We start from the raw sequence: 21,741 nt of genomic DNA on the forward strand, positions 1-21,741 counted from the left end.
CAATTCATAACCTAGAAGAATATAAATTAATGAACCCTCATTCGGTCTATTTTTCTGAGTAGTAATTTCAGTTCCTTTAATGGTTCTTTGGAAATTTTATATTCCAAATCTGTAATCATCTTTGTGGTTCCCTTTGGTCCTTTGTTTTTTCTTGCCAAGAGGGAAGAAATTGTGTATGTTTCCTTATTAAACTGCTTTCAGCTGTTCTCCTACCCATTTTCCAATTGACTGTGTTTGTATCTATTTCTGCTCCTGATCGCTCAGGTGCTGGGCAATCTCCCCGTGCTTGGTGACATTTCTAACCTTCATAAGCATGCCAGTCACCACCACCATACCGAGGACAATGGTTCCATGGCTAAACTCCTGTGGTCTCTTCTCACAGCTGATGCCAATGCGTTGAGAACAGCTCTCTGGACTGTGTCTATTGCAGTTCATAAATTAATACCATATTTTCCTGGTTGTTGATTTGAAAGATTGAATAAAGGTCTTTACAAGGCATTATTTCTATTACCTTTCACCTGTGTACCAGCTATATATCTCAATATGTGATAAGGTTCAAGGCAAATCTAAGGGGCCTTAAATAAGATGTACCAAAAGAATCCTCTTAGATGTGATTTTAACTTTGGTCTGCTAATGCTGTTACTGTTGTTGAGGACAACAGATGGTGTTATAGGGAATGTTTATTTTGTTAATTCTGTATGAAAGATAATGATCTGTTTTGTGTATTGTTTGTTTACCTGTGCATCTTAAGACCAGTGACTTCATATTGGTAAAATCTATTTTAGGCTAAGAATTTTTCGAAGGCAGAATTTATTTAACTTACATACTGTGGAAGTTGGCATTACCATTATTAGCTATTTTTTACAATCTTTGCATTCATACACAATATGAATGCCAGATATTTTCTTTAAAACAGAAAGAGCAATAATAATTGTGGTGTAAAGACACTGAATAAATGGGATGTTGGAATTTGTAGAAATGTGGTACTATATAGTTAGTAACAAAGAGGCAAAGTTACGGCAGGAACATAACACATGAATATAAATTTAACTTTATCATCATACAGCCCAGAGTTTCTCAAAATATTTTATGTGAGGTAATATTAGGTGGTTTCCAGACCAATGTTTTATTTTAATAGTCATGCATTTATTTTATTGTTCATCAGGAATATATATTTATCACATAAAACCTTTTCCACTTACATAAGAAAAAAGTCTACTTTTAACACTACAGTGTTTCTATTCAAGTTATTTAATGAGTTCTAAATAAATATTATTTTCGGCTGTATGGGTTTATGGCAAAAATCACAAAGATGCAAATAGATTTTGGCTTTTGAAAATTTATCTTTGTTTCAGTCTTCAAAAAGCTCTCACATTTGATTTTTTAAAAATATATGGTATGGTTTGTTCATAAAAACAACTATCAGCAAATTATGAATCGTATTCCTGTATCACTTTGGAAGACTGACTGTTGAAAGCCTATTGCCTAGGAAAATAGTCCTAATTTCACGTTACTAGTTGTCTTATGGAGGCAGAATTAACTTGTTATCGGATGATGCCTTTAATAATATCATCTTCCAATATTTTCCCTTTATGGATTATGTGTGACAACCACCCTTGAGGAATTCAGTATCTCAGTTGTTGAAGTATTTAAGAGCAAACAGGCTTTTAAAAATAATTTGCATTTGTAAAGCTTATTATATGTTTTTGGCCAATTCATGGGTATATTAAATTCAAGAATATCCTTACACAAAATTAGAAATCAGAAAATATATATATTTTTGGAGTGTGTATGTGTGTTTCTACATAAGAGAACAAGTAAAATGCCAATTAACTTCTAAGACCCTCTGTTCACATTTGCCATGAGTCTCACTAATGATGGACTGCACAGCGTATATTATCTTGAGACCAGGATTTGCTGTGTTCCTGTTCACTTCTGGCTCTGGGCAGTTAGTTGCCTTGTCTTACTGCTGCAATCTCCAGGAATCTATAAATTCCATCTATAAAATAACTAGGTGAAATCTTTGGTGATTCCTTTATCCATTTGGGGCTTTTATCTTTTTGCGATGTGTAATTTATTCAATAGGCCCATCCAACTTTTTATTATAGATACAATTTGCCTTTCTGAATTGACTAATAGTAGTCAGAGATCTGATTAAATGACATAAAGATATCCACATGCAAATAAGGACATTTGGCCATATGCAGATAATGAACATTTGGTTTGGGTTAATTGCTCTTCTGTCCTTTCCTAGTTCAACATATGCCAAGGAGAGTTGCATCAAATGCACTTGTCTTTCAGCATGTGAGAAATTTTATACCGTAATTATTCTCCTTATCACACTCCCGTGAACTTTTACAAGCTGAGGGTCTCAGCAAGACACTAAATTTCTCCTGACTTGAAATTCTTCATTTAAAAGGGAATAAGGTTAACTAGGTGATTGCAGAGGTCTTGGGAGGGTATTAGGATGGTTGTGAAAGGGAGGCTGACTTTCACCATATTAAAATGTGGAAGAATGTTCATAGGATGTTTTCTGAGTTAGTCAATAGGACCCTTAAAGGAAATGTAGGAATTTTTAAAACCAATGTGTCTCCATTGCATATCCCCTTGACACCTGGTCCATTAATTACTTTATGACTTTCTTTGCATTGATTCACTTTCTTAAACTTACACAAAAAAGAAAATATCGTTCTCATAAGCGGAGTACCATTTCCCACAAATGGAAGGTCATTATAAAAGAAACTGCAAAAGAAGGAAACCATGATCAAGTTCTAGCTGGACATCATTGTCTACTAAAAGTTCTGAGCCCTAGTTCTGCTGTTTATAAAGATTAGCAGGGGCTGGAGAGGTGTTTACGACATACCTTCAATGACTTCCCTCATCAGAAAGCTTAAAATAGAATTGAAAGTGGAATAATTCTCTCATGAAATTCAAGGTTATTGAATCCTCTATCAAGGTATTGTTTAACATCAGTTTGGCTCTCTACCCTGCATCTCTGAAACAATGTTAAAAAAAAAAAAAAGGATCACAGCTACTGATGTCCTACCCAAATTCACGATTGTATGTTTCTGTGATCTCATTTTTTTCTCCTTAGCCTATGTTAGAGAGCTCTCTTTGCATGTCATAAGATTTTAGTTTCTGAAGATGAAGAGCCACTTATTTTTGGTTGCTGATTGGTATTCACAGGTAACAATTTCAAAAATCCTGAAGTTGTCTGCAAACAAAGTCTAAAGTTCAAAACAGCCATCGATGCTTCTGTGTATTTGAGTCATGAAATTTACACCAATTTTTAAGCTGATAAAATGGAAACCCTTATGTGCTTCTAGTTTAAGGGAAAATACTATAATCCATATTTTGCAAAGGTTTTGAACCTTATATTGAAGACCTCATATATAACCAACTTTCTATTAGGCTATTGGAAGAGAAATTCATTGCCGTTTGAAAATAGCTCCTGGAATGCCTTTCTATTTCGTGGGATGCTGAAGTTCCCATCACATGTCAGGTACACACACACTCCACAAAAGGATTCACAGAGCTGCTCCTTCATTTGGAGTCTTCCACATCAGCCTATGGCATTGCTGGCTAGGAGAAGCAAGGCTTCTAAGGAGCTCGATAATTAAGTTAGCCTGTGGGTGGCTGGGGTGATAAACTTAGGGAAACGCGTGCCTGTGATGATCTACTGGTCCCACCCTGTTCTTATGCTTAGTGCCACCTATTTAAGGAATTAGGTCATTCACCAATTGCATGAATGATAAGTCCTTGGATAGTGGGTACAGGAGCAGTTGGTGAGAACAGGCAATAGAAGAAAAAGTAGGACTCAGGAACTATGTTTTACCGTGAAGTCAAATTCCTTTTTCTGTCCCTAGGATTTTTGTGTGGTGGTTGGAAAAGAATGTCAATGCCACAGTGTCTCTCCGTCTGTTTCTCACTGAGCTAGTCTAGTCCAAGCCATTTGTAAACTCTGGGATCCTGAGTTACTTATTTTTTATTGCATTATTTGTAGGAAGAATTGTAGTTCGAAAAATACCCAAGGAAATTTACTAAATTACATTATAACAAACCAGAGAGATAGGGGAGTTAACTTGGTCTGAGGCACACTTAGCAGAGGGATGGTCTCCTAATCAGATCTAGTACCATCCTTTGTACCTTATGGCTGGTACATAGTTATTGAGGAACTGAATAAATTAGAATTAAAATATGCAGTTGCAGTGAAACTCCAAATAAGAGAACACACCTAGAAAGCAAAGTTTGAGAAATGGGAATTAAAGTCTGTATTTTATTCTAGTTTGAGGAAATTGTTCCCAGGAACAGATTGATGACTGATTAAAAAAAGGAAGAGGGCTTCCCTGGTGGCGCAGTGGTTGAGAGTCCACCTGCCGATGCAGGGGACACGAGTAAAAAAAAAAAAAGGAAGAGAAGGATGAAGCCCACTGATTTCTCATTTATCTGCTGCCATCTTACTGGATCTTTGAAATTAAGACATATTAGTGTCTTCACCGCTGAAAAGTGTTGTGCATTTTACAAATAGTTTGGCTAATCAGTATCACCCAAGTGGTCCCCTCTGCCAAGGATGCGGTTTTGTCCTTGGCTCCTTGAAATGTTTGATTGCTCTCATCCTCTAAGTCTCAGCTTCAATGTCATCTTGTCTGAAGAAGGCCTCCTGCCATTGTCATTTAACCTGATTTATGACGTTCATAGCACTCAACATGATATGTCATTATTTCTTGTTTATTTTCTGTCTTCCCATGAGTAATTTTCATGAAGGCAGGCACTGTGTCTTTCTTTGTGGAATCAATAAATGAATCAATAAGTGAATGAATGAGAGTTTAGACTTCATTTGGTGGGTAGGACAAGGACGCATGCTCCTACTTCCTTTAAGGAATCTTAAATGCTCATCTATGTTATAGGAAGTTTTCTTTAAAAACTGTGAGTTAGGCATAGAGAACACACTTGTTTCCAAGGAGGAGAGGGAGCGGGTGGGGGGTGGATTGGGAGTTTGGGACTAGCAGATGCAAACTATTATATTTAGAATGGATAAACAACAAGGTCCTACTGTATAGCACAGGGAACTATATTCAATATCCTGTGATAAACCATAACCATAATGGAAAAGAATATTAAAAAAAATATATGTGTGTGATATATGTATAACTGAATCACTTTGCTGTACACCAGAAGTTAACACAACATGGTAAATCAACAGTACTTCAATTTTTAAAAAAAAACTGTGAATTAACTTATAGCATAAAGTACTAGATTAAGGGTAAGAGTTGGGAGTCAGCAAACTTTCTCTCTAAAATGCCAGATAGTTGATATTTTAGGATTTTAAAAAAAACCCAACCTTTTGAAATTGTGAGAATCACTCATAGCCTTCAATCACTACAAAAACAGGCTGTGGCCACATTTGAGTCATGGGTCAGTTTGCTGACCTCTGGCTTATGTCTCTACTGAATTGTATAACTCTGGGGCTTGTTTTCCAATGTAAAATGGAAAGGGTTGGATTATAGCAGTATTAAATATACATGTAGTAAACATATAAAGAATTAGAAATAATAGCCTAATGAACACAAGCACCTATCATCCAGCTTCAGTAATGAGAATTTCTTCATGAAATTTTCCCAACTTTTCTATTGGTAACCGAATGCTTCTTATAAATATTTTCTACTTCATGAGATTTTTTTTCCTTGACATAAAAATAATCCATATTCATTATAGAAAGTTTGGAACATAAAGAGCACAAGGAAGAAAAAACTACTCTCATCAGAGATTACATTATCTTCCAATATTTGTGTGTGTGAATAATTTCTTAAAATATCTGTAAACTGATAAATACAGTTTTGCATTCTGAGTTTTAACTAAACATTAGAATTTGGACATTTCTACATGTCTTTGAAATCACAGTTTTACATGATTATATATTTTGGGAATATAAGGGTGACATATTTTATATGACCAGTAATATTTTATTGGACACTTAGGAGATGTCCAGTATTTTTAAACATAAATTTCACTATGATGAGCATCCTTATGTCTAAATATTTCTCCTCATTCCTTAGGTCAAAGACTATGGTCAGTTTTAAGGCTCTAAACAGAAAGGTAACACCCACAGCTGTATTGCTCGTTTAATGCAGTCTTAAGGTGTCCTTTTAACTTCTGGATAAATTCATTTTTATTGCAACTACTTGCTATGCATTTTAGGTCAGCTGCTATACCTTATACTTCTATAATGCCAAGGGCCAACATGAACACATTGTGTTCAATAATAGGGACTAAGGAAACAAAATGAAAAACAAGAACAAAGCAACAACAATGGGACTGACATACCACGTAAATATTTGTAGTAATAATTTTTAGAAAATAGATAATTAATAGGGTAATTGGACAAAGTGTTAATACACACAATATTTTAAATCACTTAAAAATAGTATATAAGTATCCTGAGTCTTTAAAAAAATATTCAGACTACTTGAGGGTGATCTTTATTAGCTATATATTTAGCTTTCCTTGTAGTAGAATTAAAACTGATGTAAACTGACTCCACATTGGGTGGAAAGTTTTCTGAAAATGTTCATCTATGAAAATGTATTTTTCTAGATTTTAGGAGGAAATTCCAGCTGAAAGAAGCATCGCATGTCACAGAGTTGATGACCCATGCTAGTAATGCGTTCTGGAGGAAAGGTTCATCATAATGTGCTTTTTTTTTCCTTTGACTCAGAGACATGTATAGTAGTTTTAGAAAATCTGGGAAGTATGGTTAAAAGTGAAAAAGTGAGAAAAAAAAAAAAAAAAAGCCCCACACATAATTTCATTGCCTGGAGACAAAGTCTGTTTACAAGCTAACATTGTGGCACACATCCAAAATCTTTCTGTGTGGCATAATACAACTAAGTTGAAAGTTTAACTTGTCAATATTACACAATTTTTATCAATAATATTTATTGAACCTATATATGCAGAGTATTGCATTAATGTTCTTTTATTCTTTAAAGAACTTTGATAAAAATTTTAGCTATGAATTCTAAAGATATCCAATTATTATCAAAAAGATATCACAAAGCATATTTTCAAGCCCTCACAAGCACATTTTATTGCATCAGTTTGTATATAAAAGACTGGCTCACGTTATTAAGTAACCTGCAAAATTCTATTTTTGACCGCTGTATTTGTCCTGCTAGTGATAAGAGAATACGAATTAGTCACCCTCTCTTTTTCGAATTCTTGTTTTGCAAGTATTCAGCATTCAATATCAGAGACTGCAAAGAAGGGCAGAAGCAAATCCTTCAAACCCTAACTTATCAAATACCATAACATTTAAAAATATCATTTTATGAGTATGCTCCCTGAATTGTATTCATATGTTTACCTTCATTTGTGTATAGAGATTTTTTAAAAAGTAAACCTGATGTTCTTTTTTTTTTTTTTTTTGATGACGATACTGTTTTCTCTAATCCAGAGTAGAAAGACTGAAGTATTGAGAAGGTTAAAGGATTTTCCCTAAATTGCAGAGTTTGAAGCTATGTCTCAACACATGCTGGTTTCCTCTTCCAATTAGACAAGTTTGCTGACCAGTAAATAGATCAAGCAGATGCTAGAATCACAAAATCTTGACTAAGAGTGGGGTAGGCCCTAGCCAACCTTCTGGGAAATTAAGGCCGAGAGCAGTTAAGGGACTTGAGTTTGGGATTAATATATACACACTACTATATATAAAATAAGTAAACAACAAGGACCTACTATATAGCACAGGGAACTATACTCAATGTATTATAATAACCTACAATGGAAAAGAATAGGAAAAATAATATAAATATATATCACTGAATCATCTGCTGTAATCTGAAACTAACACAACATTGTAAATCAACTATACGTCAATTTAAAAAAATTTAAATTATAGATCATACTTGTGTGTGTGTGGTAGATGCTGGGTTGAATAGCAGGTCTCTGATTTGAAGTCTTGGGTGATTTTCTACACTTTGCAGCCAAAGTCAGAAGGTATTTTCCAAATCACTCAAAGTGATTGACCCAAGTCATGTACATATTTACATCTTGATTAGAGGCTTTAGATCTAGATAGCTAGGTTTCAGAATTTTAGGTTTCTACAATACTTGAAAATTTCTGTTCCAGTAGTCATTCTGCTAACAAATAATTACTTAAAGTGAATCATGTTACAAAGTTTAAGCTCAACAAAATATTTTTAGCATGCTCTGCCATGCTAATCTCTCAAACTACGATCTTAAAGATAACATTATAACAGCTCGTAATTCTATAACTCTTGCCAGAAATTTTGGCCAATTGCAGTGGAAATAAGATGGCCTATAAATCTTGGGCAAGCTACCTAACTCCTTGAGCCTTGTTTTCCTTATCTGGAAATTGGAGATGATCATAGTAACTACCTCATAGTGTTGTTATTAGTATTAAAGGAATTAATAGCCACAAAGCAGTTAGAATATAAAATGTCCAGTAAATGTTTACTATTTTGTAATCGTTATTAACTTGTGATCTAAAACCTCTATTAATATTTTCTGAATGTAATTGAATATATAAGATCAAAGTAATAGGCACTTCGGCCATATTTTTTAGGAGTATTATATTTGAAAACATTAAAAATGATAAAAGTAAAATAGCCCTATTGTTTTTTTCCTTTTTAATGCAAATGTTCTTAAATTATTATGTTTATGAAAAGATCTCTGTTGCTGTTTGAGTCTCTTTTAAAAATATATTGTTATTTGCAAGCTTTTTACATTGTTCTAATATGTTAATGTTTTCTGTTCTGCAGAATTTTCTAAATGATCACTTAATGACTGTTTATATTTCATTCGTAACAGGATTTTAAGATGGAATGGGATTATTTTGGCCTCTGGTTTGGATACGAAACTGTCACTGGACCACAAGCAGGACAAGGAGGTAGGGAGAAACTGTTCAACTGTTTGACATTCTTGACTGAACATCCCCTACCCCTCCTCATCCCTGAATTTAGAAAAAAAAAATATTGAAGAGCTTGAAAGGAATTTTTGGAGTTGATTCAAAGATATTTGGAGCCCACCGCTGGTGTGTTGTGAATCCTCGCTCCCCACCGAGTGGGAGGAATTTTGAGGTGCTTCTCAGCTAACCTAAAGCAGGGGAGAGGAGTAGGAAACCACTCAGAGCTTGCTATGTATTCCCTGCTTTGGGGAACACACGAGGCTGGTGGGTCTAACTCAGTCCTAAAGTATCTAATGGTGAACAATGGGCTGGCCTCCTGCTTTGATGGTGGTGAGGTGGAGAGCTGGTTGCTTTGTGTCACGTGCACTTGCAGGTTTTACTGGGTCAGAATGTGTGTTTCCAGGGGACTAGAGTTTGGCCAAATGTAGGAATCAGGGGTCATTTTCCATCTTCTCCAAGAGGGATGCTTGGAGTGTTGAAAAGAGCTCTGCCAAAGGAGACTGAGGCCCAGGGAAGGAGTCTCTAGCTAGAGCAGAGTGTAGCCAGGTGAGAGACCGCCTGGCAATGGAATTAAGTAGGTCTTTCATGACCCTACAGAGTATCCCAGGAGGTTTACACACCTGCTGGGCCCAGAGCCCAAAGCCAAAATCAGTCAAGTAGAAACTTTCCTGTCCCCTCTCCTTTGCTTTCAGCCCTTTCTTCTGCCTCAGCTGAGTCAGGAATTCTAGTTAGGAAACTGGTGTCGGAAACTATGCTTCTGAAAGATTAAAGGAGAAAAAATAGAAATTGTCCTCCACCCTGACAAACTTGGGAAAGGGAAATGGCTTTCACTTTGAATGAAGTTAAGTTTTTATTCTACTGGACTAGACATATTCATTATTTAATGGAGGATCTTTTATTAGCTGAAAGTTACCAGAAAAGTCATGAGACTTTCCCTGAATTTCATCTGAGGGGAATGAAAGAACCAGTGCCCAGAATAAAATTAAATGGACAGTTTATATTGTTTTAGGATTATTTCTCATAAAGTTCTGCTTGTTGAGTATACTTATATATTCACAGTTAATAATTTCCTTTTATACATTAGGTTTATGATATTGAGATATTAGAAATAGTGTCACACTAGAAAGGTTTATGTATGTTTTCATCGTTATATTTCAGATCATTAGAGGTTTGTTTCCAGAAGGGGAATACACTTATGTATGAATATTGACAAATTGTTTTTCAAAAGGGTTTAAGTGCTTTCCACTACCACTATCTTTGCATGAGTGTTTCAGATACAAAGCAGTTAAAAAGATAAACTGATATAAAACATTTTTGATTTTATAACATTTTGAAACTGCTGATTACAAAAGAAAAAAACATTTTTTCAACTAATTGTACCTAAGCAAATGTAAAAAATTATTATTCTAAGTGTATCTGTTTTATAGACTGTAAACTATAGAATTTTCTCTATGGATTATGAAATACCCCTTTATGTGGGAAAAGACTGCATAAAAATTTTCAGTCAGGCATTAATTTTGAAGCACATTAAATTTGGAGATGAAGACATTTAAAAGGTTAGTAATGATCCTAAAATAGACTTTTATTAAGTATTAAAAACTAATAATACATTAGTATCTCCCTTGACTTAAATGACACTTTTAGAAGCCTTCTGTGAAATGATACTCTCTGAAATCTTAAAAACGTCTAAATAAATACTCTTCATTAGGATGAAAAATTAGAAATAACTTTGCGCATTATATTAGCTCTAACAAAGTGTGCCATGACTTATAAGATTATTGCAAAATGTACTTCATTTAATTTTCAACTGATCTGACAAAGGAACATGTAATAAAGGACACTATTGTATATTTTATTATTATCCACTTACGACTTTCGTATTCATAATAGCACAAAGATTTGGTTAAGTTGGGAAAGTATGTGGATAAAATATAATAGCTGAGCAGTAAAATACTTTGTCTTACTGTAAAAAGAACAACATTTAAAAAAAGCAACATTATTTCTTCAAGTAAGATAATTAACTTATATGTCTAATACTAGTTTGTTTTTCAATATATCATAAGCTCTCTAACAGAGATTATCATAAAGACAATAATAATGTACAGACAATTCATAACAACCAGTGACAATGAATAGATAGTTTTAGGATAGTTTTTCTTCTTTCTTTTTCAAAAATGCTGAACACGGAGAGAAATTATCATATATACTGAACAGATTGGATAGGTATTATGAGAAGACATCCTGGAATAGCTAGGCTGACCAGATGGTCAGTTCTTGGATCCTTCATCCAGAAGTTGTTTTACATCTGCAGTCAAAAATCTCTCTAGAAACTAAGGCAAGTTCCTGGATAGTTTGTTTTCTTCTGGCTCTTGAAGTACCAGCTGGGTTCTCCTTCACTGACAAGCTCTGGGTGGTGAATTCCAGCTGCCTTTTCTTATACTAAACTGGCCGTTCAAAACTGTGATAGTCTTTATGACTGTTAACACTAGTTCTGCTTCCAAATGACAAGGCAAAATTGAGTTGATAACCCGGAGTAGAAACAACATCACCTGGAAGATCACCTACAAAACTGAAAGGATCCAACTTCCTTCCCCCGTGGAAAGGAATGTCCAACTCAAGAGTTATACAACTGACCGATCACATTTTCATGTTAGGATCGCTAATACTCCCACCACTCTGAATTCAGTGGTGTGTTTCAGCAGATGGCACAAGAAGTTCCTACCTGGACCAAGCTATATCCTGTGCGCTGGACCAGTGCGCGGAGGGCTGCTTCCTTCTGGGTGCCGCTCAATCCATCCCCGGATTTGTGATTTGATTCCATTGAGAGTGATTATCAGCAAAAAATCAGGTTAATTAGGGTTGCTCACTGAAACCAAATTTAAGATAAATTAAGTAAATTACTATTACCAAGTCCAAACTTCTCCTTTTCATGAAGGGCATCTTTAGGAAACATTCTCTATAAATTACTCATTCAGGTTAGAGCAACTAAGACACCCACAAACCAGGCCAGTTAAATATCCTCATTAAAAAAAGTTTTTAAAAAATGTTCAATTTTAGTTGAAATTTAGAAGTCAACACTGAATAATGTCCTTTTTCCACTTAGAATGCAGACCAGTAGTTCTCGGTCCAGTTATCTCAGAATGTCACCAAATGCTCAAAAACAAATTCATTCTTGCCAATTAAAAGAGTATGAGGAATGGTCCTTGCAGATGTGGGAAGAAAGCACTGTTACTAAATCAAATTGACGAGGATATGGTATGAAGATCCTGAAAGTTTTAACTTCATTTATCTATTCTGTCTGTTAACTGAGACATTTATCTACTTCAAAGATAAATTTCTAGATCAGAGTGTGCTGGTATCAGATATACAGAAGTCATCATGCAAACTACTCTGTAATAAAAATGTCACATGGGTTTTAACAAAACAAGAACAGTGGATCCTTTTGGATGGTGTTGGAAGGGCCTACTGACACCTGGATCGTATATCACATAGACCACTCAGAAAAGGACCTGAAGCCCTTTGTAAAATCTAAGAAATTAGGAAAATTTGCATATGTCCATGTTGATTTATGTAGGTGTGAATATGAAACTTCAGCATTTCATTATCTATACTTTCTATCAGGGAACATGATTTGAACCCCATTCCAAATATGATGGTTGTTCAAATTCACAGGTTCCCGGCACAAGGACTTGTCGTCCATGGTGAAGGTCCCAGGCTATGACGGTGAGAGCCCCTGGAGGCTCCCATGTACAGAGGGGAGTGCATTGACCCACTGGATTAGAGTGGGAGTGACTCAGCGAAGGTTCTGTGCTGGGATTTCACTCTGCTTGATGTACTCTGCCAACCAAGACAAAGGAAGCTTTTTTTACACTGATTTGAATCACATGCAAATATAACGTATTTCACTATAGGCCCTTTAAGAACTTTTCTGTTCTATGCCTTGAGATTTCCTATACCACTTTTGTTTCCATTTAAAGATTCAGAGTAAAGGTACCATTAATAATACAGGGAATGGGTAAAAAATTGGGTGACAAAAGTGAAGCTGAGATAATAATCTGAGTAAAATGCAGCTTCAAAGTATTCTATTATGAAAGTAATAGAATAATATAGTAGAAACTAACACAACATTGTAAAGCAATTATACTCAACTAAAAACAAAATTCCCAAACAATAGACAAGCATCATCTAGAAAGTAATATTGTCAATATAATTTAGAAAACCAAAGAAAAAAAACCAACTAGATTCCAGCGAGAATATTCATTAGCTGTTACAGGGATAAAACAATTTCATGTTCTGTATATAAGCATGGCCATTCTTGCCCTAGACTTTTCTCATAATTCTTGCTTGCTTCTGACCCAGATCAATTCAGTTTTCAACCATTCATTCTCTCAAGAAGTATTTAGTTAGTGCTGTCTATATGGCAGCTTCACTCCCTGCCCAGCTTTAGGACATTGTGTCTATGGACAGTTGGCTAACTCAGTTAATACACCAGTTTCTGTGTCTGTTACTTTGCAAAAGGCAGTGTTTTGTTTGTTTGTTTTAATCTTAACTTTTTATCTTGGCTAAGACAAATTGGAAAGTATTTTCTGATAGTGGTGGTTTGATATATATATGTAGCAATTCAGATTGGACGTGTAGCTTTAGTGACACATTTATAGTGTAGATACTCTTTCTATGGCTACTACAAGGTAAGCATAAAATGAGACCTATATTCAGTTTTTAATCCTAAACTGCTGGTGAGTACAGTCATAGAAATCTTTATGAAACAATACAATCCTCTTAAAAGATAAAACTACAAAAGGCATTTTGTGCCAATTGCAGCAACATGGAATAGACCTAGAGATTACCATACTAAGTGAAGTAAGCCAGACAGAGAAAGACAAATATGATACTGTTTATATGTGGAATCTAAAAAAAAAAAAAAAAGATGCAAATGAACTTATATACAAAACAGCAATAGACCCACAGACATAGGAAACAAACTTACGGTTACCAAAGGGTATAGAAGAGGGAGGGATAAATTAGGAGTTTGGGATTAACATATACACATTATTACATGTAAAATAGATAACCAACAAGGACCTACTGTATAGCGCAGGGAACTGTACTCAGTATTTTGTAATAACCTATAAGGGAAAAGAATCTGCAAAAGAATATATATATATATATTCAATTTTATATATATATATCTGAATCACTTCACTGTGATGTACACCTGAAACTAATGCTAAGTTGTAAATCAACTATACTTCAATAAAACATATAAATTAAAAAAAAGGAATTTTGAAGATTTACAAAGGAAAACTAGCCTTTAAGACTAATTCTAACTCGCGCACTTTTCCCAAATGTTACTAAAATTGCCTTTTCATCAGGATATTCTCAAATGCTCCCACAGTGCTAGATTTAACCTGTAAGAGCAGTGAGGCCATGGATGGACTGGGGTCTGATGAGGTTAGTCTTGCATGTCTTAACAGATGTTGGAAGGCAAAGTCTGTTGTCTTCTAGCCAAGTTGTAGGTTTGCTCTTTGTTGAACTTCATCTTCTCCATCAAGAGATAGCAATTCATGGTGAGACAAGTTTTATTTGTAAAACCTGCCTTTAGTTTTGGTTAATTATTAATAAAGGTGATTAAAAATACTTTGACATCAGAATGGTCTTTTGATCACACATAGGTTCACTCTGACATTATTGAGAAAATCTGTATAATATCTCAACATAGAATCAAGTCATTGGAAATCAGGACATAGAAACAAAATTCAGAATTTGCCTTAAGAGACACTTGATCTTCAATGTTTATTTCTCAAAAACAACCCCCTCTTTCAACATTGACTTAATCTAAGGAGTGAACTCGAATCCAAGATAAATATTTTCTTAAGCAAGTCAAACGTTTGTTTAAAAATTTGGTCAAATTTGAAAGAAAGGTTTTGCGATACATTTCCTAATTTAACACCTTGCAGATTCTTCAGATCTGAGCTACTGCATTTTGAAGAGTAGTCCCCAGTGTAATTTATTGAGGCAATAGAATTCAAAACCTATATATAGCATTAAGACCATTGGAGCTAAAGGAAAACGCTCATAAACATGTATTATTCATTCAAAAGTTGTTTACTGGGTACCTACCATCATGCAAGAATTTTTGAGACACTGGGAATAAAGCAGAGAGCAAAACAAACCCCTCTCCCCCCAAAATCTCGTGGAGTTTTATAGTGGTTGTGAGAGACAGTAAACAAGATAAATAAGCAAAATATACACTGTGCTTAAGTTAATTTCTGAGGAGAAAAAAATAAAGAATGGAAGAGCAATATGAAGTATATGTGTTGAGAGGAGGATGGAATTTTAGATAGTAGTGTGGTCCTGTTACAGTGAATTTGGAAAGGAACCTGGATGAAATGAGAGATGTAGTTGGGGGAGAGCATTCCAAGAAGTTGGAGGGCCCTGAGGTGGGAGCTTGTCAGTGAAACAGTGGCCTATGTGGAGAGGATGGAGCTGAGTGGATGAGAAGAGAAATGGGAGCCAGAGTCAGGGAGATAATGGCGGACCAGGTCATGAAGGATCTTGTAGGTCATGGTAAGGACCTTGGCTTTTGCCCTGAGATATGCAGATTTTACTTATGTTTAACAGACTCACTCTAACCATCAAGAAAACATTGAAGGGAGTCAGGCAGGGCTGGGGCTAAGGTGAGGCAAGGGAGGCAAGGCAATCACTCTGATCCTGTTTTTATTTAAATTTTGCCATTTTGTTCATCATGGATTTGTTTTCATTGATTTTGATTTTTTTAAAAAATTGCATTAAAATATCTTTTGTCTTAATTACTGAGTTTTTTTCCCTTTTAAATATTTATTTATGCCGGGTCTTTGTTGCAACAGGCAGCCTCCTTAGTTGCGGCTTTAAGGCTCCTTAGTTGTGACATGCAAACCCAGCTGCGGCATGCATGTGGGATCTAGTTCCCCGACCAGGGATCGAACCCGGCCCTCCCGCATTGGGAGCGCAGAGTCTTAGCCACTGCGCCAGCAGGGAAGTCCCATTTACTAAGTTCTTTTGATGGCTGTTACATTTTGCATTTGAGGCGGTGCCTCAGCTGCCTTGCTCTGGTTAGGAGGGGTCGAGGGGAGAAGCAGGGAAACCAGTTAGAAGCACTGCGACATCCGGGTACGAGAGAATAGTGGCTTGGATTAGAGTGGTGATAAGTGAGGGTGCTGAAAAGTGATCGAATCTTGGAATATATTTTACAGATGAGTTGGATGCATCGTGAGAGAGAAAAACGAGGAGTTGAGGATGACATCATTTTTTGGCCTGGGCAACTAGAGGAATGGAGTTGCCAGTTTACTGAGATGAGGAATAACGAGTTTGTGGAAGAAGAGCAGGAGCTCAGTTGGAGGCACGTTGATTTCGAGATGCCCATTAGGTAGCCATGTGAAGAGGTTCAGTGCACAGTTAGATATCTGAGCCAGAATGTTATGGGAGATTTACAGACAGGTGATATCGATTTGGCAGCTATCTGTGCAGAGATGATGATTAAGCTGTGAAATGGGATGAAATCAGTAGGGACGGAGTATAGAAGATAGGTCCTACTTTGGGATACTCTAACTTTTGGAAGTTGGAGAGACAAGGAGGAATCGGCAAAGGGGAATGAGATGAATGAAGCAGCCAGGTAGGTAGGAGGTAAACCAAATGAGAGAGGTGGATTGGAAGCCAAGAAAAAAAAAGGATTTTGAGATCAAGTGCGTGGTCATGTGTGCCAAGTCCTGCTAAGTCAAGGAGGATAAAGCCTGAATAGGGATGCAGACCCTGGAGCTAGACCTCCTGAGTTCAAACCCTCATTCTGCCTCTTACTCTGTGCCCTGGAAAAGTTCCTTAACCTCTTGGTAACTCAATATCTTTAACTGAGGAAGCAATAACATTTCTCTGGGGGTCTTGTATTACATGAGTAAATGTGTTGGAAGGGCTTTGGAAGAATTCCTGGAATGTAGTAAGTGCTAGACTATTGTTAGGCATAGGTAAGTAAAATATAAAAGCAGAAGGGGAGAGGCAATCACCCCAACTTCTCAGAGATTGTGCAGTAAGAAATTCCAGAGGTTCATGGAACAGCATGGTTACCTAGATGAGAATGGATGAGGGAAGAAAGGGGCAAAGAAATGGAAGTTGGATGGAGAAAGAGTACAGGCAATATTATAGGAAAGAGTCATGGACTCCTCTCCCCCCAGCATCAGTTTGCTCATTTGTGAATTGGGGTAACAGGCAGGCTGCGACATTGCTGTTGTGAAGATAAAATGAGAAAATACCTGTCAAGTATTTAGTTAGGTCCAGCATACAGCAAGTACTCCCACCTGACTTACTGCTAATCACTCATGTTGGAGGGGAGGAATAGCAAAGAGATTGCAGAAAGGGCCTGCTGGACATGACAGCACTTCCTTGTGTAATTTCCTTCCCTTCTCCTCCTTCCTTATTCATTCTGAAAATGAGGTGAGGGGAGGACCTAGTAATGCAAAAAACGAGAGGTCTCTTCCAGCTCCGTCAACTTCCGCTAATCTGCCCTCAGTGCCTCCCATCCTCTTTTTTCTTAGCAAAGTAATACTTAGTTCAAATGTGTACTCGCCACCAAACCTGCTGTATAAAAATGCTCCCCTCTTTGGTTCCTCTGCTTTCATTCAGTGGAAACTGAGTCTCAGTTTCCTAACATTTAAAATTTAGGATAATATCAGTTCCTATTTCATAGAGTTGGTTTTAAGGATTAAGTATTTTAAATGTATTCTTATTTAAAGTGGATCCTGATGATTACTAACTGCCCAGAAAGTGTTAGCTATTTTATTATTTAATTATGATAATTAACCTCTAATTCCAAGGGGTAGAATTGCAAAACCACTTGCTGGGAGGATAAAGTCCCAAGTCCTTAGCATGATACCTCATCTCTTCAGGACTAGCTCCCAGACTCCCCTTCCAGTGTCATTCATATACCCTGCCACTGGGAAGTCCCGTGTTTTCTTATACTTCTGGGCTCTCTGCTTCAAATGCCCTTTCCTTCTCTTCTCTTCCCTTCTCTTATCTACCATTCTCTTCTTACGTTTGTCTCACTACATTGACCCTGTTGATCCTTCCAGTCTTGATTGAAATATTATCTGCTCTGTGATGCTTCCTTTGATCCTGTCTATGGGTAATGTTAGGTGTCACTTCCTTAATGCTCTCAAGAAAGCTTGTACATCCCTCGGTTGTTGCAGATGGTACTATAATTATAATTATTATAGTTTAGTTATTACCTAACTAAACTGTGAATGTCCTGAATGTATGGACTATGTTGTACTCATCTTTACCCAAGAGTTTTAGCCTGACATTATGCTAAGTGCTCAGTAAATACTTGTGGAACAAACTAAAGATTTTGGATCAGCATTTTATAAATGATAGTGACTTGCACTGGATCAGAAGTAAAATTAGTCTGCAGCTAATTTCCTAACACTTATTATTATGCTTGTTCCAGTCGCTTCCTGAAAATTCTATCCTAGAATGAATTTGCTTTATGTGAGAAATTGATTTGCATGGTTTCTCTGCATTTTTCAATGTGTCATTGTATTTGGGAGGGTAAAATTTTGTTAGAGTAAAATTTTGAGTGCAAAGTGATTCAAAAATAGAGTTGAGTTTGGATTCACTTTTCTTCTCAATGCCTTTCTGCTTTTATATTTGCAATGTTAGTGCCTATTTGATGAAGATAAAAAGAACCTAGAAGTTATTGGGGGTTCAAGATTTCTGCTTTCCTTAAAGTCACAGGTGGATTGGAGTGAACAGCTCACCTCATCAGTTGGCTGATACTGATCAGTAGCAATTTCCAGAGTTCACTGTTGGGCAAGATCAGAGCTGCTGTTCCTGACCCTTGACCCTGATATCCTCCAGTGCCAGTGTGTCCCTGGCTCAGGGAAGGTGGCAGGGAATAAAATAAGAAGGAAGCTGGAGGAGAGAAGCAGGTAGGGTGGTAGATTATGACTTTTCCAAATCTAGAGCTGTCAGGAAGATACTGTATGCTGCTCTTAAATTATAACCTAATCTATAAAGAAGAAAAGCATACATAAAAATTGGGCTCACGTAGAGAAGCAAGTTGTGGAAGGAAAAATATGATAATATGAGATAATTTGGGGTGATATTTGTTATCTAGGTTTGCCTGAAGTTATGGCAAAGTGGGAAGATCTTAATGCCCTGGTGGAACATAAGTTGGCAGCTAGGGAAACAGAGAAAGTGGGAAAACAAGTTTTTTGTTTGTTTGTTTTTAAAGTCTCTCAAAATAGTAAATTGGGGAAGACACGAGACAAAGGTAAGAGAAGTACACGATGGAAAAACACACTTAAAGAGTGAAGAAAGGATTACTTAGAAAAGCGAAAGCTGAAATGGTAGCTGTGAATGATAGGCAGAGAAGAACGAAAAGGAGATGAAGGATAAAGGCAGAGAACTAAAGTTAGAAGATTTCTTGGCAAAAAAACTAAATGAAGTAATTATCCTCAACTTTAACAAAAAGGTCAATAAATGTTTAATATCTTAAAATGTTGAATATATTACAGGCATACAATGCCAGCCATTGTACTAACAATTGAGAGTTAGGAAATGGGGTAGTTTTGTTAATATTATCATTTCTATCTTATTTGGTTTTTTTCCAAAGAGGACAGATAAGGAAACTGAATGGGAAGTAAGCCTATTTCTGACTTGGTAAACAGAGGAGAGGTGTTCTTTGTGATTGCCGGGGGCCTGTACTAGCGGTGAACCGTGTGCATTTCAAATTGACGGTAGCTTCACTTGCCTTTGGGACCTCTCCAAACCCAATCCAGTCTTTCCCCAGTGTCTTATTGTATACTGATGTTGCATGGTGTAGGCTGGACATAACTCTTAATGCAACATGCAAGTTGTACAAGTGATTTTATCATGAATTTCAGCCTTCTAGTATCTCCTGGGAATTTTACACAGAAGGAGTTCCAAATTGTATTGAAATGGTTTGTGAAGGATTTATGACCAAAGTTTACACATTTGCCTAATGAGGCTAAGTAAAAATTACTTTGTGTTACTTGATACAAAATATAAATTAGTTCTAATATTCTCTTTGGGAAAATGTTTACAATCAGTCTTAAGCTCATTTTGGAAGTGAATTAATGTTATAGCTGTTTGTTTGGGCGTGCATCATGAACCATTGCAAAATTAATAGAGAATATGCATACATAAAATTCCAAAGTGTAACCATAAAAACATCTCACAAAGTCTTAATATGTGGCATCTTATTTTTTAAAAAGCAATGTATATCAGCAAAAAAATCAAATTAACCAGAATCCCTTCTATGTTATTCAGGCATTAATAATGAATCATGAATTAAGTTGGGCCTGGTCAATTTGAGCTTAGACAAGGCTTAAAATAAAGAAAAATAAAGTTTTTCATAGTAGATATATTAATTTTACTGGTAATTGTTGACAAAATCCTCCTTCTAGAGTAGGTTTCACATTTTTAGAGAAGGACAAGCTTGCATTTAAATTTCAGGTCTGCCACCATGATTTTCACTATTCTGAGACACTATTTCCTATTTTAAGAAAAGAATAGGAACACAGATACTTAAATGTTTTTCTTTCCTTTTTTATTTTTCTAAACAAAGGATTAAATAAATCAGATAATGGATATGAGAGCATCTAACAAAGTGCTTGACATACAGAAGATACTCAGTAAACATTCCATCTTTGTTCCTTATCTGCTGCTTTGGTTTACTTTTTAACCACCATCTATGGCTCTCTGAATGGTTATTCTCCTTTCTAGAAATTGTCAGAGGTGAAGAAAAATGCAGTTTTGAATGTATTATCTTGATTTCTTTCATATTGTTTTAATAATCCAGTTATTTCATTTGTTTTCATTTCTCAGTAGGAAAAATCTTTAAAGTCCTCAGTGTGTATGTGTGCATGTGTGTGTGTGTGTGTGGTGTCTCATAGAGCATGTTAATTTTGTAATAAAAATTAGACACAATCTAAATATCCAATGATAAATATATTAATAAGCAGTGGTACTGTACAGCTAATAAAACTGATGTTCTAGTAGAACATGTTATTTAAGCAGATATTTGTAAAATATAATCAAGTAAAAAAAGGCAGATTACAAAACAATGTATAGTCTGATTTCATTTGTGTTAATTTTTATATTCATCAGACTGATTATAAAAGACGAACTCGTTCTATCTTCTTGGTGCGTTAAAAAATTATTTTTATCATTCTTGCTAATTTTAGCTGTCTATAATATGCAGCTCTTACTCTAATTTTAAAAAGTTAAATTATGTTAACAAATGAATGTCAGTGTAAGCAAGTCATCAAAAACTATGAGATGTGGTCAAGATTATGTTCTGAGGAAACTGTTTCTCTTCAGCGTTTTTCTAATAAGCGATAATCATTTGACTAAGGAGGCTAGGAAAAAGCAAAAGAGACTAAAAGAAATCAGAAGGAATTAAAGATAAAAGTAAATTAATAAAACACAAAAATCTGTAGACTTGATAAATACATGTAAGAGCTGATTGAAGAGATGGGTAAATTAGCACACCTCTGACAATCTTGACAAGGTAAAAAGAAAACCTATTTTAAAAACAAAGGGAAAGTGAATATAACCACAGATCAAGAGACTTTTAAAGAATATGTTTTTATCAATAAATTAAAAAATTAGATGCAGTAACCAATTACCTAGAAAACTGAATTTTCAAAATTGTTTCAAGGGTAAGTCAAAAATTTGCATATACCAATAACTGTAAACTGTATTAAAAAAATTCATTGTATTCCTCCCAAATAACACATGGTCCAAATGGCTTTATTAGGCAAGTTT

At 35.7% G+C, this 21,741-nt stretch overlaps 1 protein-coding gene across 1 annotated transcript in view; it reads right to left on the bottom strand.

Moving 5' to 3' along the window:
- The window catches only part of A1CF (APOBEC1 complementation factor), a 78,518-nt gene that overhangs the window by 38,967 nt on the left and 17,810 nt on the right, over positions 1 to 21,741 (bottom strand). Inside the window, exon 2 of the mRNA XM_059053999.2 lies at positions 11,648 to 11,791. Within this exon, the coding sequence (XP_058909982.1) occupies positions 11,648 to 11,746 (99 nt within the window). The 5' untranslated portion in view covers positions 11,747 to 11,791. The remainder of the gene's footprint in view (positions 1 to 11,647; positions 11,792 to 21,741) is intronic.

This window comes from Kogia breviceps, chromosome 2 (genome assembly GCF_026419965.1).
Source record: "Kogia breviceps isolate mKogBre1 chromosome 2, mKogBre1 haplotype 1, whole genome shotgun sequence".
Taxonomy (NCBI): Eukaryota; Metazoa; Chordata; class Mammalia; order Artiodactyla; family Physeteridae; genus Kogia; species Kogia breviceps.